At 36.3% G+C, this 17,359-nt stretch overlaps 5 protein-coding genes across 7 annotated transcripts; 3 read left to right on the top strand and 2 right to left on the bottom strand.

Moving 5' to 3' along the window:
- Positions 1-26: 26 nt before the first annotated feature.
- Rtca (RNA 3'-terminal phosphate cyclase) lies at positions 27-2,870 on the bottom strand. The gene is made up of 8 exons (XM_072902514.1): positions 2,489-2,870; positions 2,282-2,387; positions 1,819-1,936; positions 1,413-1,734; positions 1,184-1,325; positions 968-1,107; positions 724-877; positions 27-649 (listed from the first exon to the last, which is right to left on the bottom strand). The coding sequence occupies exons 2-8, from the start codon at positions 2,366-2,368 to the stop codon at positions 410-412; spliced, it is 1,203 nt and encodes a 400-aa protein (XP_072758615.1). The 5' UTR covers positions 2,369-2,387; positions 2,489-2,870; the 3' UTR covers positions 27-409.
- Positions 2,871-3,017: 147 nt separating this feature from the next.
- Vsp37a (Vacuolar protein sorting 37A) lies at positions 3,018-5,897 on the top strand. The gene is made up of 5 exons (XM_072902513.1): positions 3,018-3,244; positions 3,661-3,850; positions 4,003-4,117; positions 4,186-4,710; positions 4,847-5,897. Exons 1-5 carry the CDS (start codon positions 3,156-3,158, stop codon positions 5,191-5,193), a joined length of 1,266 nt encoding a protein of 421 aa, XP_072758614.1. The 5' UTR covers positions 3,018-3,155; the 3' UTR covers positions 5,194-5,897.
- A 202-nt stretch (positions 5,898-6,099) lies between these two features.
- Positions 6,100-15,961, bottom strand: Plod (procollagen lysyl hydroxylase). 2 transcript variants are annotated; one of them, XM_072902508.1, is made up of 9 exons: positions 15,709-15,961; positions 13,293-13,524; positions 12,866-13,206; positions 12,325-12,778; positions 11,975-12,202; positions 7,786-8,107; positions 7,606-7,710; positions 7,366-7,512; positions 6,100-6,909 (listed from the first exon to the last, which is right to left on the bottom strand). In XM_072902508.1, exons 1-9 carry the CDS (start codon positions 15,944-15,946, stop codon positions 6,625-6,627), a joined length of 2,352 nt encoding a protein of 783 aa, XP_072758609.1. In that variant the 5' UTR covers positions 15,947-15,961; the 3' UTR covers positions 6,100-6,624. The 2 variants fall into 2 exon arrangements, with proteins under 2 accessions (XP_072758609.1, XP_072758610.1); XM_072902509.1 differs by lacking the exon at positions 7,366-7,512 and adding an exon at positions 7,183-7,329.
- On the top strand, positions 8,123-9,887 carry LOC140671269 (immunoglobulin domain-containing protein oig-4). Of its 2 annotated transcripts, XM_072902516.1 has the most exons (4): positions 8,123-8,497; positions 8,810-9,000; positions 9,089-9,238; positions 9,353-9,887. In XM_072902516.1, the coding sequence occupies exons 2-4, from the start codon at positions 8,815-8,817 to the stop codon at positions 9,509-9,511; spliced, it is 495 nt and encodes a 164-aa protein (XP_072758617.1). In that variant the 5' UTR covers positions 8,123-8,497; positions 8,810-8,814; the 3' UTR covers positions 9,512-9,887. The 2 variants fall into 2 exon arrangements, with proteins under 2 accessions (XP_072758617.1, XP_072758618.1); XM_072902517.1 differs by lacking the exon at positions 8,123-8,497 and having other exon boundaries at positions 8,575-9,000.
- LOC140671270 (immunoglobulin domain-containing protein oig-4) lies at positions 10,344-11,968 on the top strand. The gene is made up of 4 exons (XM_072902518.1): positions 10,344-10,635; positions 10,877-11,059; positions 11,153-11,302; positions 11,466-11,968. Exons 2-4 carry the CDS (start codon positions 10,883-10,885, stop codon positions 11,622-11,624), a joined length of 486 nt encoding a protein of 161 aa, XP_072758619.1. The 5' UTR covers positions 10,344-10,635; positions 10,877-10,882; the 3' UTR covers positions 11,625-11,968.
- Positions 15,962-17,359: the final 1,398 nt, after the last annotated feature.

Here is a 17,359-nt window from a genome sequence, read left to right as displayed (position 1 = left end):
CATTATTCTGTACATGTAATAGCATGTATATATGTGTGTTTAAATGTGTATAAATAAGTGTGTTTTCTATGTGACAAATCAATGTTTACTTATTGAGAGATGAGAGACTTTCCATTCAATATCCATTAATTGTAGGATACAGTACATTTAACAAATAATCATGATTTAGTATATACAATCGCATTGTGTAACAAATTGTTAACAAGATGTAATATTTATTTTTTCTCGTAAAAATTTTAGAAATACTAAAAAATATCGAAAGTTTATGAAAGTACATAAACGTTAATATATATATATATATATATATATATATATATATAAATAATTTATTTACTGTAACAGCAAAGAGCCAATTATTTGTATGATCGACATAATACTTATATCGAAACACGTACGCGATAATAAGCTATCAAAATTTATATCCTTGTCTAAACATAATCTCATTCTTATTCAGTCCACATCCATGACACTCTAGAATATAGGACGAAGTATCTCCACCTTCGGCGCTTTCCGACAAATTGAAAGAAAGCCCGCGATCACCTAACATTATTTTTGCGACCTGCATCGCAGTCTCTGTATGACAAGTGAGCTTCTTATCTCCGATTTTAATTTTCGAAGTACCTTTCGCCAGTGCCATTAGAATTATCATCTGTAACAAATAACATATAATAACATGAAAGCCAAAGTGGCTTTTCTTAGATCTGCTTTTTTGGACACGTTTACCTGATCCTGTGTATGTTCATCTACACATGCACCTGTTAAAAGTGGCTTTAAAATTTCGTTTGCCGCTGTTTCACCTGGCGACAACGCTTCATGACGTCCGGAGCCTAAACCGGAACCGCCAAGAACGCATCCAGTACTGGTGTTGCATACTATACTAATATTCATATTTATATTTATAGAGCAACTTTTTTTATCTAATTGTATAAATTAGAAAATGAGATGTTTATACACAATAATTTCTTACTTAATACCAGAGCCATTTCCCACAGCCATTGCTCTGTCTTCTCTGTAAGCCTCAATCGTAATTGGTGGTACATGAATGTTGCTTCTGACTAATTTATTTGTTAAAATCGTCTTAGCATCGTTTGCCATTTTATGCGCTTCCTAGAAAGATTTTCAATATAATTAACTCAAATTTGACTTGACCTTTCCTTGTAAATTCGATTAACATAATACGTACATTTATATGAACTGCTCCAGCTACATAAGACCATCCTGTTATTCCTCGCGGAATTCCCAGATCGAGTAAAGTAATCGTGTTTAAGTTGTCAACTGGTTTTATGCGTAAATGCACTTCGCCTCCTCCCTTTGGATAATATCCCCTCCATTTATCATTAATTTTAGTATAAGTAGAATAAAACATAGCAGATAAGATTCAAGATTAAGTACAATAAGATGAGTGCATATACCTTCTCACAACAATGAAATCAAAATCCGCTCCAAACTTATTCAGCATTGGCTTGAACACTTCTGTCAGATATTCAATATGTGGACCCATGGGAACATTTGTGCCACCCTTGAGAACAAGTGTGACTGTATCTTTGGATGGAAAGAAGAGTGCACATGGTAAAGCTACTTGGGCCAATAAGCAGATACATCCAGCGGTTTGAGTATCTGCTACAAACTCTCGCTTGTTTGTGTTTAATATGCCAGGACAAAATTCCAAATGTGTCGATCCTATATATGCACCTCTAACTACAGCATTACACATTTCTTTGGCGAGTTCCACACCTGCAACAATATACAGTTTTCTATATTTTATGCATAAAATATTGAAATATTAAAATATTGAATCCTTTTGCATTTATAATATACCTTTCAAATGTTGTGCTGCAAGACCAGGTTTAGGTCTTCCAGCACGTATATTCTGAATTTCAATAGGAATACCATAGAGTGTACTCAAACAGAGAGCAATCCTTAATACTTGTCCACCCTATAAAAAAGAAATTAATCGTATAAGAAACAATATGATTTGCATTAGAAGCAATCAATAACAATAACAGGAAATAATAAATATTTTTATGACATGTTTATAAGAGTCACTTATCTTCATAATTATAAAATAAATTGAATTCTACAGCATAAATATCTCACAGTGAAATTAAATAATGCATTTAAAAAAATAGTAAAAAAAAATGAAATATTTAAAATATCCATTTCTCTTACTTTTTGAGATAAATACATATTTATAGTTAGCATATATAATTTAATCGAGATTTTATTTTATTATAAGAGAAAAATGATAACATTCAAGGATTATTTCCCATATAATACTCACTCCTTCGCCCAAGCTGCCGTCTATTTGTACAAGGGACGACATGTTCTTGACGCTTGACATGTTCGAATCCCGACAATTCCCGAGCATTCTGGCCTGCCTACAATACCTGGAGTAATGGATGAACCAGTAAAACGAGCGTGACAGGACTATTTCCAGTGTAAAAAAAACAGGAGCATAAACGAATAAAATATATTTTGATTTTCTTACTCCAACTCTCAAGCCACATTCAAGCAGTCTGACGATTCCGCGTTTATTTTTGGCGCGTTGCCACGATTTCCGTGGAAAAAAAATACAAGCCGGTGTAAACGGTTGTTCGCGCAGGAAGGCTGGGCAGGGAGATATTTACATCTAACTATAGAACGAATTTTGCTCGCTCGTAAAGCTCGCCGGGCCTTCCAAGAAACCACGGGGGATGGGGGATCTGTCAAAGTTTTTGTTTTCGCCCAACACAGTTACGATCACATTCACGTCGCGAAAGATTTATCTTTTATCTGAAAAAAGTATAAATAATTGTATGACACTGGAAGAAACAGCCAGTTTTACGCGCGAGAAACTTTACGTATATTTTTTTTTATTGTATAAAAAAAAAATATATTTTCTTTCGTGTATCTGCGATATGAATTTCCGTGAATCTTCGTGAATCTCCGCTGCAAGAAGACGACGACAGCGCCATTTGACAGCGTAAAATTGTAGTGCCAGGCTACCAGGGCAAATAAGCAAGCCTCTCTTCTCTCATGTTATATTCCTATAGAGCCCTTCTGTCCTTCTGTACGTAAAGTGTGACGAGGTTAAAACAGCTGTTCTGCTGGATGGTTGCTTTGACAGGGAGATCAACGGATCAAGCGGATGATTTATCAGAAATCCAGGCTCTTAAATGATATCGCGAATATTCCGTGGGGAAAATGAGAATGTCGCGGTCAAACGCAAACGGCAAATCGACACTTTAAAAATCTTTAACGACAAGTAAGAGTAAATCTGACGAGCTTCTTGTCATCGTCGTCGTCGTAATGTAACCTCTCATTAACCTCACTCATATATTATTACTGCCAATCTTCGCTTGTATTGCTCGCAAACAGTCATCCCTACCGCGGAAATAATCGCATTATTCACTACGTTTATCCTTATAATGATATTTCCAAATCAAAGAGCGTTTCTGTTGTCTAAATTGACAATAGAATCGTTTCCGAGATTTTTTTTTCTTAAATTGTAACTGCATCATATTTAAAATCGTGATAAAATGTGATACTTTTTTGAATAAATATTTTATAATGGAGAAAATACAATCAAAGTGGTGAAAAATAAATAGTTAATATTAACTCAAGGTCATATTGTTGTTTAGTGATTGTAGTAACGTAATAATATATAGTAACGTGTTACAGTGTAATAGAGCTCAGAGAAAATGTGGACTATCAAGTGGAATTTCAAGCTGGCGAAAGGCGAATGGCTATCATGGTTTCTTTGTTGCCGAATTTCCCATTGGAGAAGCCAGTACTTAGAGTTTCCCCACCGATAAGCCATCCTTGGTGCAACGAGCATAGTGAAATCACCAGTGCACCAGGATTACTCAATGTAAGTAAAAAATTTGTGTGTTGATAATTTGTGAATTAAAGATTTACATATTATCATTTTCTCTACATTTTATATTTCTTTTATATATTTTATCTCATACTTGCATCTCTAGATATATCTAGAATAAATAATTATTTCGTTGTATTTTTTAGTTTTCCGTACATAGTGATCTTGGTCGAGTTGTTCAAGCTATTATTAGAGAATTCAGTAAGAATCCACCGAAGTTATTAGAGGATATCTCATCTGGCTCTGCTAAGCCTCATAGAGGTATGCGTCAATATTTTACTTGTTCCTTCGTGTATCCATATGTGATCTTTTTTATTGTGTGATTGCAGATTTACAAGAGAGAAACTCGCCATCTTTTTCGCTTCAGCAGTACCCTGTCGAAATTCCATCGACGTCGTTTAATTCGTATTACAATACGCAGTTTCCACATTTGTCGTCCTCCAGTGCAAATACGTGCATTTATAATTATAATTACACAAACTCCGGTCACACGTATGTTTCGACTTCGAAATCCTACGGCAACACGTCGCATCATTCGGCGTATATTCCAAGTTCGAGAAGCAGCGCTCTTCACAATGCCACACCCACAGGGTATACTACGAATCATCACGGCACGCCTTACTTGAATTCACATTACGCGAATGCGAATTATCAGCAACCATTGGCGAGTCAATCGCAGACAAAAGTTCCGCAGAGCATAATATTTCCCGAATTAAATAACTTAACAAACGAGGAATTGAAGAGGCTTGGCGAAGATGATGATAAGTTAGATGATTTTCTGGAGAAACATTCCCAAATTAAAGATATAAACGCAGCTATCGAGGATGCTATGGATTGGGTTGAAAAAACTGCCGGTAAGAAGGATATCTTGTTATTAAAATATTAAGATTATATATATATATATATATATATATATATATATATATATATATATATATATAAAATACATGTAATTTCTATATATTCTTTTTTCATTACCTTTTCTTGTAGAAGCTAACGCAGCCAAAGAACCCGAGTTGGACCAACTGCAAGCTGATGTGACGGATAAGGTGAAAACAGTGGCGGTGCTGAAAGCCAGATATGACCATCTTATACAACGATATAATAAATTGTCCGAGGTCTTTACACCGGATCATATAAAAGAATGTTTGAGGGAAGCTGCAGACGAGAGCCACGAAGAGAGCGAGAAGATCGCCGAGGATTTTTTAAACCGCAAGATCGATGTCGAGCGTTTTCTTAGCACATATATTGAGTGTCGGAAGCTAGGCCAAGCAAGACGAACCAAGGAAGAGAAACTGGCGCATCAATTGAATGAGTTGAAACGGGCTGGTTTCTGAAATAATACGCATGTAATCATCTTTTCTATCGAACAAAACAACTGTAAATAAGACTTAGTTAATTTAAACGTATTGTGAATTTAAATTTATAGCATTCGCGATTACCAAACTAATGTGGCTAGAAAAATTTAACCTAACCGAATATTCGGTTGAAACATATTTTTTTGCGTAAACGCTTTACATTTCACTCGCTTCTTATATATACTTATGCTAGATTTTAAATCACGCGCGCGTAGCATTCCAGAATTGAAACATGTATACACAAACACAAAACACACACACACACACACACACACACATAAGTGGCGCTAAACGAACGAAGTAATTGAAAAAACCAGGAGTGCTTTAAAATGATTTCGATGGAGTACTGTTACACTCTATATTTCGGACAATTTCGTGAGATAAGAAAGCAATATATATATATATATATATATATATATATATATATATATATATATATACATACACATACACACACATATAGTGAACGAATTAAATCCGTGTTTGAAACTCCCGTGTAACAAATTGATTCATACGAGTACTTACTCCATAGTAAAAAAAAAAAAAAAAAAGTGGCTTTAATTATGTTAGTTTTGCACATGTGACAACACATGTACCGTCGCGATCAACTCCGAGGGAGGTACGTTTTTTACTGTGTAAATAAATGTGCAGGGATGTAATTAAAACCGATTTTTGAAAATTTGCTATTCGGTGACGTTACTTTTAATTATTTATCCTGTGAATGTTCCTAATGTTGTAACATATTTAAAAAAATTGTATAGATATACAATGAAGAGAAACGAAAGCAAAAAATTGTTGAAATTAAAAGATTTAAACCCTTCTCCTGTACCTAAAAGTAGAAAATAAGAAAAGATTAGCATAAATGATGACTCATATTTAATAACATTTATTATTATAAACTATATTATTGATTCGTTCATATATATTTTGAAGACTGACGAATTCAAATATTAATAAATGTTATTACAATTTATCCACACATACGCGCACGTACGTGCATGCATGTGTGTATGTATATATATATATATATATATATATATATATATATATATATATATATATATATATATATATATATATAATTACAGTAAAATATGTAATACATATATTTTACAATTTTATTTTTATATATAAATTTGTGATTGCTAACTATAAAAACACGCTCAGACGTGCATTTACGTTAAAGTACAAAAATAATACATTGATTAAGCAGATTTCATTTCTGTTAAATGCACTATTCAGTCCATCAGTGGCAATTGACGTTTTTAGCTGACAACAATGAGCATCGTTCATATAGAATTATATTTCTCTTTGATAGTTTCATCTCTCTTTTTTTATATTCTTAACATTTATTTTCAATACATTGGCAGTCGAATAATTTGCAGATTTGTGTGCGCACGATGAATCCCATCACGGATCTACGAAAGAGATCATAATGTAACGCGTGCCCGCGGTCACTCGCAGTCCTTCGTGATAGTGCGTTAATCTTCCTGGATGCATCAGCATCCAGCCTGGTTTCGTATCAGTGACAGAACAATTATATCGGATGAACCTGCATCCACCACCCTCATAGTCCACATCTGCTTGATTTAGGGCGATATTGATAGTATAGGTCGAGGAGTCGTGATGTGGCCGCAAGGATGGCTGCTCGTCCGGTCGGTATCTTACGACGAAATTCATAAGCGATCGCGGTGGCTGTCGACATTAAATTATTATAAAACAATTGGTTTAAATTAGACTGATTTACAGTGATAAATATAGCTTTTCTTTTCAAATAAAGCTTTGTTGACATAATTCTACATATGATACAGAAATCTCTTCCAATTCCATCCATTACGAAGCGGTATAACCAGACCACAAAAGGAGACTATGTGTACCCAAAAGCTGTGCGTATACCCATGTGCAATGTGAGATGTGTGTGTGTGCACGTTAAAGTCACTTCCGTACGTCAGAATTTCAGAGTCTTACATAGTCCTCGTATCCGGTAAAAACACGCTGTTGCAGAGGACTGACATAATCTTTGAGAAATGTCAACCAGGCGTTCTCGAGGCCGACTTGGTTCATATGAATATCGCGAGTCGGTACCGCTTCGTATCCGGAATCCAGTCGAGAATCCTAAAAAGAAATCCGGCATATATAAATGAATCTTACATCATGAAAATAGCCAATAAAGACGAGCTCCTGCAATGGTTTAACGTATTCTTTCAAAAAGTGCAACCACTGTTGTTCGTATTGAACTTGATTCATGTGAATATCACGGGTCGGCACGTTTTCGTAACCACCCATCAAGCGTGAGTCCTGCCGAAAATTATTATGTACAATACAAAGATTTCCATTACATTATTGGATTAATAAATTAATAAACGACTGAAAAAAAAAAAAATGACTTACATGATTAGACCCGTCGGACCATTGCCCGAAAGTCTCGACGATTCCAATAAGTTCACTGGTGAATCTGGGACTAGCGATAGGGAACCAATAGACATCAGGACACGGCTATAAACAATATAACTGTATAAGCTGTTAAATAAAGATATAACGAAAACATATTATCTCGGAGGAATCATTTACCTGTATCGGTTTTTTATCAGGATCAAATATATCGCTGTAATTCGGATGAATATATCTTTTCTCCCAGTCCAACTTGTTGTCTATGATCTGATACATGTCCGGATGGGTAAGCCGCATGTCGTAAGTATCCGGATTGACGAGGTGGCCGAACTCGAGCCTGTTGTTGAGGTACATGAACAGACCTCTCTGTCGATTTTTCTGGGCAAAGGTCATTTCCGTATCCAGATCGGCATCCTCGTAGGACGGTCGGGTCGCCTTGTTGGCTATAATAGTCGCGTTTATCAAGTAGCAGTTAGTGACGAACGGCACGTTCCACAGTCCCCTGAAACAGATGTATCAACGTGATTCGACAAACCGCGCGAGTCGAGAGACGGCGGAAACGAGAGCGCGTGCAACGAGCGCAACAAGCAGACGTACTTGTCCGCTTGTGGCGAACGTCGCGTTGTTTTTGCGGAGGTCATCGCTTAAGTGTTTTGTAAGGTGATCGTGGTAATTTTGTGGTAGCCGCGATTGGCCGATGAACATACTTGGCAATGGGTTATGCATAATTATCCAATTGAGATTCATAACTCTTGTCACACCAGCGTGTGACTGCGTGTGTCCGTCGTGCGTCGCGTGGTCCATTCGCATTTTAGGCGGTAGGGTCTAGCGGATCCGGTCTCCGTAATACATTCTACGTGTCAGGGATCAACCGAGTCCTTCAAATCCTCCGGTAAGAACAGATGTACGTTCACGCAAATTGCGTGAAACACGCACGCGGTTACATTATAGATTTTACCCTCATCGTTATTGCCCGCGGAATGTCACTTATTCATCTCATCATTGAATTTCTCACACGCTCAATAGATATAATATAATAATATATTATAATAGAGTGATGGATTATGCTCCGCGTGATATATATAATAGTGATAGATGAGTTCGAAAGGTATATAAAGTGATCGCGCGAACGAGTTCCTCTGCGTCGTTGGTCATTCCTCTGGTCATCCCGATTGTCATCAAGAATCACTCTCTCTGGTTATAGAACAAATGACGAGATGCCGGCTGCTCTATCTGTTCCTATTAACGGCCCTAATGATAAGCACAGAAGCGCAGAAGGGCGGCGGAGGTAGAGGAGGGAGAGGTCGCAGCCGAGGAAGAGTATGGAACTCGCGGATGCCCATCCTAATACCTAATCGAAATCCCGCCAGCGCGCATTATTACGAGAACAAAGACGTGAGTTGAGACGTGCGAGACGTGATAGTTGGGAAGGGTGTAATTAACAATCATCGTGATGAATCATCCGATAACGGCTTGTTCGCAGGGTGCCAAGATCGTGAAAGCATCGCACTTTGAGCTGGATTACATGCTGGGCAGGAAGATCACGTTCTTCTGCATGGCCACCGGTTTTCCTAGACCGGAAATCACTTGGCTAAAGGATGGGATCGAGCTGTACCATCACAAATTCTTCCAGGTAGGTCTTAATTCGTCGTTAAAAGGGAGATGTTGGCCGTCCTAAAAAAATCCACTGTTAAGAGAATATTTATCACGATTACGAGAGAATCGAGGGAATCATTTAAATCGTCAGGTGCACGAGTGGCCTGTTGGCAACGACACGATAAAGTCGAAAATGGAGATCGATCCTGCGACGCAGAAGGACGCGGGATACTATGAGTGCCAGGCGGATAATCAGTATGCCGTCGATCGTCGGGGCTTCAGAACGGACTACGTCATGATCTCGTATTAAACGCGTTCTCCGGTAGCTCCGCGACCGCATAGTAGACTAGAGTGAATAATATTTTTTTCAACAATAGCTAATAGATGTTTGTTATTACAAAGAGATTTACTACTTGATATATATAGATTTATAGATTTTTACTTGACGCAAACCAGATGCGTTATTAGTTATTAATCGATAACGATGCGTGAAAAACGGGATATTTCTTGAGATAATGAGAAATTGATTAAAAAAGTTCACACGTATAATTAATAAAAACCGATTCAAATGCTTTCTTCGCCTTTTCTTCTACAGCAGCTATATCTGTTCTACAACATATATTAATAATGTAAAATTTATACAGCAAATATATAATACATCGTCAAATATTTTGCATAACAGGATATACATAGCTTGTATTTTTCTTTAACGCGAGCAAAACAGATTCATTCAGTTTATCAATGAGATATGCAAAGAGATGCAAATCCGGGAGGTTCCCCTCCCCAGTTTTTATTCGTTAAAGCATGATTGAGTAATATAAGGGGTAGCGCGAGGAACATATCGAAAATGGTTCATCACTGCAAATTTAACAAGGTAATTGTGTCGGGTCGCGACACAAAAGTAATATGGAAGAGCATATTTCGCTATGTTGCCATCGACAAACGTAATCATCTACAGCGAACAATGAAATGAACAATTAGTACGGATGTTACAAATGCGTTGTAAGCATGCTTTCATTTTTTTTTCCAACGGTAATTCTTCCCATTTTTCTTCAATTTTGATTTCCCGACATACGCGATATAATTATAAATTTAATATTCTTGTGAAATTTAATTTCAATCGAACTGTGTCCTTTGCGTTACACAATTAATATAAAAACGCAAAAAAATATGACAAAATTGCCGAATCGTAAACGTGAATTATCCGGAAGGATTGAATGTGGTTAAATTAATGGATAAGCGGTCTGTAGATTTGATAGAAATTGATGGCGATCATGTAGTGAACCAAAGGAATAACTACTGTACGTATAGTGCATAGACAGTTTATCTGCATATAAGTCTGTAATAGATACGAGAGGACACTAGGGGAGTAATGAGTAGGTGACTGTCAGTCGCATCGGAGTTCCGTGTGATCACCGAACGTTGCTACATACGGTGAGTATCCTCAGCACACATTCGCTCTAATATAAGTACGTTTAAATTGAGCAGGATTTTCCGCATCCATTTCACGCGCTATACAAATCTGCAATAATAAAATTTAACTTTTTGATTCATGCGATTGTAACGTTAATTTTGATCGCTCCTCCGATTCGATTAACTAAATGATTTCAAATCCGCAGCTTCAAAAAGTGTCTAGAAAATATTATAGATTAATGTTTGATTCCGCTTTTATCAGATTATCATGTCACGTTCCATGCTACTGCTAATCCTGCTGGGTATATTATTACTCAATTGTCAAGAGACACTTGGTCGAAGAGGACGGGGAAGAAGTAGAAGCAAATCTCGTGTGCAGATTGGATTGCCTATTACCGGAAAGTACCGCGATCCGGAAAGTGATCAGTATTACAACAATAACAACGTACGTAAAAAAGAAGAGTGCTCTTAGAGCCCCTTTTCTTTATCACGCATTTTTCTAATTAAAATAATTGTTATATTGAATTGATCTTGTTAGGGAGCCAAGATACTACTAGCATCGCACTTCGATCTGGAATACGTCTTGGGACACAAAATAGCTTTCCTCTGTGTGGCTCGTGGCAATCCGCGTCCGCACATCACGTGGTTCAAGGATGGCGCCGAGATTTACACGCATCACTATCTACATGTCAGTATACAGTCTCAATATATAAAAAATATTAATCTCTTGTTTGCGCTTAAGGAGATTTCATCAGAAGAATTTTCAAGTGTAAACAAATTAATATGTATTTACAACTTTGATAATAAATGATGATATTCTATCGTTGAAATGATATATCATTTTTTGACAGATACACGAGTGGCAATTTGATACTGACAAAGTAAAATCAAAACTCGAGATTGATCCTGCCACTCAGATGGACGCCGGAGTTTACGAGTGCACGGCGGACAACATGTATAGCATCGATCGAAGGTCTTTCAAGACTGACTTCTCCATCGCTTTCGATTAGTGCAAGAGATCCGAAAAACAAACATGTAAACTAGGTAAAACATGTAAATCGCAGGTAATATGTAAAGTTTTGCAATAGATACGAAACGGTAGACCCTAAGAAAACGGCTCAGAACGATGTGTATTTTTATTGTAACTTATACAGAAAATAGAAAACGAAATCGTCCTGATTAAAAATTAAGAAAAAATTCTTTTTAACTCGAATCGCGAGGAATTTCTTAGAAAATCGCAAGTTACCTTACCTAGAATAATAAACTGCTTTCTTCTAAAGTAGAATCGTGAGTAACGGACACGTAATCATAGTCAATTGAGACTAAATATAGAAAATTGATATTTGTGAATTCACTATACCTGCGTTCATTCTTTATTATCTCCATATAATCGAAGCTCCGTGCGTAAAATCCGTCATCTGTTATGGCGCCCCAAAAATTGCTCCATGCTTTGTATGGTCGAATAAGTAAGGGTGCGACAATCCCTCTCTGTTGCTCCACCAATAACTTCAACGTGTGCTCATTGTCTAAGTGCGCGACTGCGTCAACTGACAGATATCCGGAACATTCCTTCAACAAGCAATGCTCCCTGTGAAATAGATCGCTCTTTAACATTTTTATAAAGGTTGCTCGTTCTAACATTAAATCGCAATCTCTAATATTAACTCTTTAGATAAAGATAAATTGCAGAATCACTCTGCTTACACTTACAGCGCTAATTTTCTCGCCTCAACCTCGCTGATTTCATCGCTCGGCAATATTTGTTTCACACTCAGGTATTTCTGGCTGGTCCTTTCGAAGAAATCATAAACTACGTTCTCGTGATAGGCCACATTGTTGTGAATGAACAAATGTAATCGCGACTTTGGATAGGCTTGACGATAGATAGCTTGGAAGAATTCTTCCAAGAACGGCGTAGGATGTTCGATGAAGATGGCTATTAAAATAACCGGATATGTTTCCGGCTTGGTTTTGTTGAGCTCGATGGTTTGATCCCAGCAGGATAAACATCCCTCGTTCGATGTCCAGGCACGAGCCAAATAATTGCCCAAGGAATTTAAGACCAGCTTGTTGGGTCCATTGCCGTGAAGTATCAAGGGCACCGTGTTGTAAACGATATTTTGAAGATAAGCTTCTTCTCCTTTGAATCTGAGCTCCACATCAGCTAAAAATTACGCGACAGTAGTAATAACTATAATTAATATCGCGCGATGCTCCTCTCATTAAATATCAAATTCGCATTTGTCCTTACCTACCGCACCATTGAGATTCTGAAATATTTCGGACTTGTGATCCAGCTTGATTTTGTGTTGCATCCTAAGATCCTCCTGTAGATAGATTGTTGTATAAAACAACTGATCATCGTCCTCGTCATTGATGAGAGCCTTGTTCAAGATCTCGTACACATCGGTCGCATAACCGATGAAACCTCCAGAGTTTAGATATCGTTTGCCCCTAGATACGGCTGGATAGTGAGTCGCTAAAGACTTATCCGGCCAACAATACGCTTCCGCGGAAAATAAGACTCGAGCATCGGTACTCAGGAATCGCTCGACGATGGCAGACAAGTCGCCAAGAAATATCACGTCGTAACTAAAAGTATAGGAAAGATGTATATATATATATGTGTGTTCTGTAAATGCATTAGAAATCTCTTTTTGCTATCAGGATGTATATACCTGTCAGTGAACAAGATGATCTTTTTTTCATCATTCCTATAATCTTTCAAGGCCTTTTTCAGTAGATTAATTTTATATCCACCACCAGCATAATTCCTAACGTTTCCGCCTTTCCAGGGCTCGCCTAACCCGAGAATTCTTAAGTTGTCGCGAAACTTGTAGACCTCGACCGATCTCAGGTATCTTTGAAAGCCATCCGTCTCGTTGGATGCGACAGTGAATACCAGAACATCTGAAATATAGTAATTAATTAAATTACTACGTGACGGAAAAAAGAAATAATTGAAAATTTAGTGCAATCATAAAATTCACATATTTGCGTAATTGTTATATTTTTCAAAAATATTTTTCTTAAAAAAAAAAAAAAAAAAAAAAACTCGTTGAAAAATAAATTACAAAATTTTCATCCAGAGGAAAAGATTTGAAAGGCCTAGTTGGTGGAAAAGTCCGGATTGTCCAATATCGAGGACAAAGTTATATATCGATTCCGTCATTGTTATCCAGCCGATGAACTCGTTAGCATCGCGTATAGAGCTCGTGATGTCACGTCGAGCGCCCACGAGGACCGCAGCACGTACACCAACTGCGCTTCCACTCTTCTTGTATTACTGAGCCATCAATATATTCTTACGCAAGCTCTCTCTCGAGATATTCTTAGAACGAGTGATTTCGAATGTACGTGGAAATTCGAGGAAAAATGCCTTTAGGGCTCTCTTAAGGAAAGATTCAAAGACGATTGGACGATGTTGAACCTTATATATTTCCTTAACTTATAAGAAAATTATAATAAAATCTCGTAGAAATATATGTATGCTAATGTAACAATGTATCAATGATAAAAGATATATATTAATTCTCCAGTTATGTAAAAAGAGTGATCTGGGTTAATCTCAGAATTATAAAAAATGATCAGAATTATAAATCAAGAAATTTCAAGATCTCGCACATCTTTTGTTCATATGATGAGCAGCAACGGAAATGGAATGATAAGGACCATGCACTCGATCCAGTTACATGCTGATTAAAAGAACAGAGAGAATCGTATTAAATTACTTCACGTTCTATAAACGAAACGATTACGTTATGCTTGCCTATTCGTTATATCGTTTGATCATCGCTCGAGACTTTAATGATAACTTATGCTTTGACGTATAAATGTTATTCTTAATTTTTATCATATAAGAACACATTGCTGTTTAAACTGTTACAATAAAAACAAAAGATCGCGTTATATAATTATTTAAGCAACGATAGAGTCTAAACGCACGCAAGAAGAAATATTCAACTTTAGATTATACCTCCCATAGATAGCCTTTGTGACCTTATCTTTAGTTTGCAAATCTATGTTTATTCGCAGAAAGAATTTTCGAAAGATTAATTCGATTAATCAGATGTATGGGACCATTGTAAAATTTTTTCGTACTTGAAATATCAATAACTTTAGCTCTATAAAAGCTAAAGACAATCTGTCGTATAAGGATTAATATTCAGATTTTACCGTTTTTTCTAGTCTAATATCCGTCTAATACCAATTACAGTTTGATAGCAGTAACAGTGAGGATAACGAGCTGTGCGAAATGTGTTTTGCGGACAGAATAAATTATTTCAGACACGCATCTTGTTCGAGGAAGAAAAACAGCCGAAACTTGTCGCCCAGCAAACCGAGGTCGACGAACGACTTTCGCTGTCATTTTTTCCCCTAATTTTTCCAGAAAAATAAATAATATATTATTAGTTCTCTGCCGCAAATCGCTTTGTGGTACGTCTCTCAACAAAGTCTTGACTGTGGCTAAAATAAGATTCCTAAAGCGGGAAATTTCTCATCATGAATCAACAAACATGGATATCGAAAATGCAAGTAAATATTGGTTTGTAAAAAGTGAAAAAAGTTGAAAGTATTCTTCGATATTAAAGCAACGATTTTTTTTCACTCCTTAAACAATTTTAATTCAATAAAAAAATTTTTAATACAGTAAATCTTCATACTTATCCCGTTTTTCTGTAATTAATACTAGTATATTCTATTTAAAAGTTATATTCTTATGTATTAATGAATAACTTTCATCAATATTAGGCAATTGCGTGTAAACAATGGAGCTGACCTTTGATGCACTTTCTTCCAATTCTCTTTTTACCTTCAATATATGTATGTATATCTCATTTTAAAAAGAAAAAATACACAATATTTGTCATCGAGAAGAAATAGAATTGTAATAAATCATTTAATTTTGATATCAATGTCCAAATAAGGATATCAAGAAATTTGCTCCGCGTTAATTCATCATTTAAATTTCGTCCTGTGAATATTTTCTACGTTATTGTGGCTCGCAAAAAAAAAAAAACAATGTTTCGCTCTCATTCTCTCTCTCTCTTTATATCGATCTTCTTATTCACTGAAAGGGCGATCTTGACATACCGTTAGTGTCAGCTGCTGGAACCTCGCTGACCACGTGGTATGTCAGGAAGACGCAGCACCATGCGAGGCAGCGTCCGATCGTCGTCCCCTTGTCGCCAAACATCTCTCTTCTCTTTCTGTTTCTCTCACTGACTGACCCGGGATCCCGCTGATCCACACCACTTCTCGATAACGCGCGTCCGCGTCTGTCGCTTAGCGCCGACTGCGCACCGCGAGCGCGGAAATTGACGGAAACCATCGGGCAGAACCGTAGTTAGCAATTACAGTACCCCGTATATAATACGTTATTTTCAATGAGACGGAAATGTAAGAATTGTATGTAATATCATTTCTATATACATGGAATCTTGGAAAAAATATGGAAATTCAGCCCCTAAGCGATTTATGGTTAGCCTCATTTTTTTTGAAACAATCTCTAATGGGATGAATGACATCTGTCATTAAAACTACAGGAATCACGAGGAGTTGCTACTTTTGCTAGAAGCGCCATGACTGCCACCAATCATCGACTTCCTTTAACACAGTCGATAAGAATATGACACTTGTCGAAATTGTTATTGCAAAAAAGTTAAATATGTATAATAAATTAAATTATTAGTAATTTAACACGTTAAATATAAAATAATTCATATTAAAATATAATAAATTAAAATTTTAATGTATAATAAAATATGAAGAGTCAATATATCTTATAGTAAAAATTGTCTCTCATTTTTACTTAATTAATTAAAATAAATAATAATTTTATAATAATTAATTAAGAAAATAAAAAAATATTTATATTTATTACATATGAAATAAAATTTTCTAAAAACTTATTAACGTATAATAGCCAATTTAAAAAGAAATTTTTACCGCAAATAAATGAATTTGCAATAAATTTTTAATAAAACAGATATTAGAAATAAAATACCTGTCGAATTGAAATTTGATGTGCAAGATTCCTTTATAGGTCTGTATCGCTCAATAACGGATAAATCCTCGGAAACCTTGACCTCGCACCGGAGATCGTTCGAAGGCACGTAAACATCATAATTTAACTTGCACACTTTTTCGTTTCCGGCTACAAGATAATTTCCTTGATACAGAAGTAGAGCAATCAACAGCATCAATCTCAGCGTTTCCATGTTATCAAAATTGTTTCACATGCGTTGCAAAATTGCACTATATCGTAACGCTCTAGTATTATTTACGCACTGAAAATTTACTGTGCTATCTCAGCAGTTTGATTTGTATATTCTCACGTTTCTTATCGATTCATATCATTATATCTACAATAAGTTTACAGTTTCTTCGGATATTTACACCTCACAGAATTATACAATTCACAAAAAGAATATTATAATTTAGAAATATTGCTTACGGTTATCCGACACAGATCGCCATCCGATAAATCATGGATCGGTATCAAAGATTCGGGTATTTATAGGAGAAAGCGGGAAACTCGAAAGCGAGACGACCGATGGTTTTTGTGGTCGAATAGAATGGGTAATCGTCACACAATCGTGTCGATGATTTTGTTCGCGCGATTTCCTGTTCTCGGGTGAATGTCATCATCGATCCGTAACGTTTTATAATGAAATATAAACGAAACCTTCCAGTCCGCTCTGATCTGTAAATAATACACACGTTTACGTTTCAGCATTAAATA

The sequence above is a fragment of the Anoplolepis gracilipes genome, chromosome 11 (assembly GCF_047496725.1).
Source record: "Anoplolepis gracilipes chromosome 11, ASM4749672v1, whole genome shotgun sequence".
NCBI classification, from domain to species: domain Eukaryota; kingdom Metazoa; phylum Arthropoda; class Insecta; order Hymenoptera; family Formicidae; genus Anoplolepis; species Anoplolepis gracilipes.
Note: the sequence above shows the minus strand (reverse complement) of the source record. Positions and strands in the feature narration are given on the sequence as shown.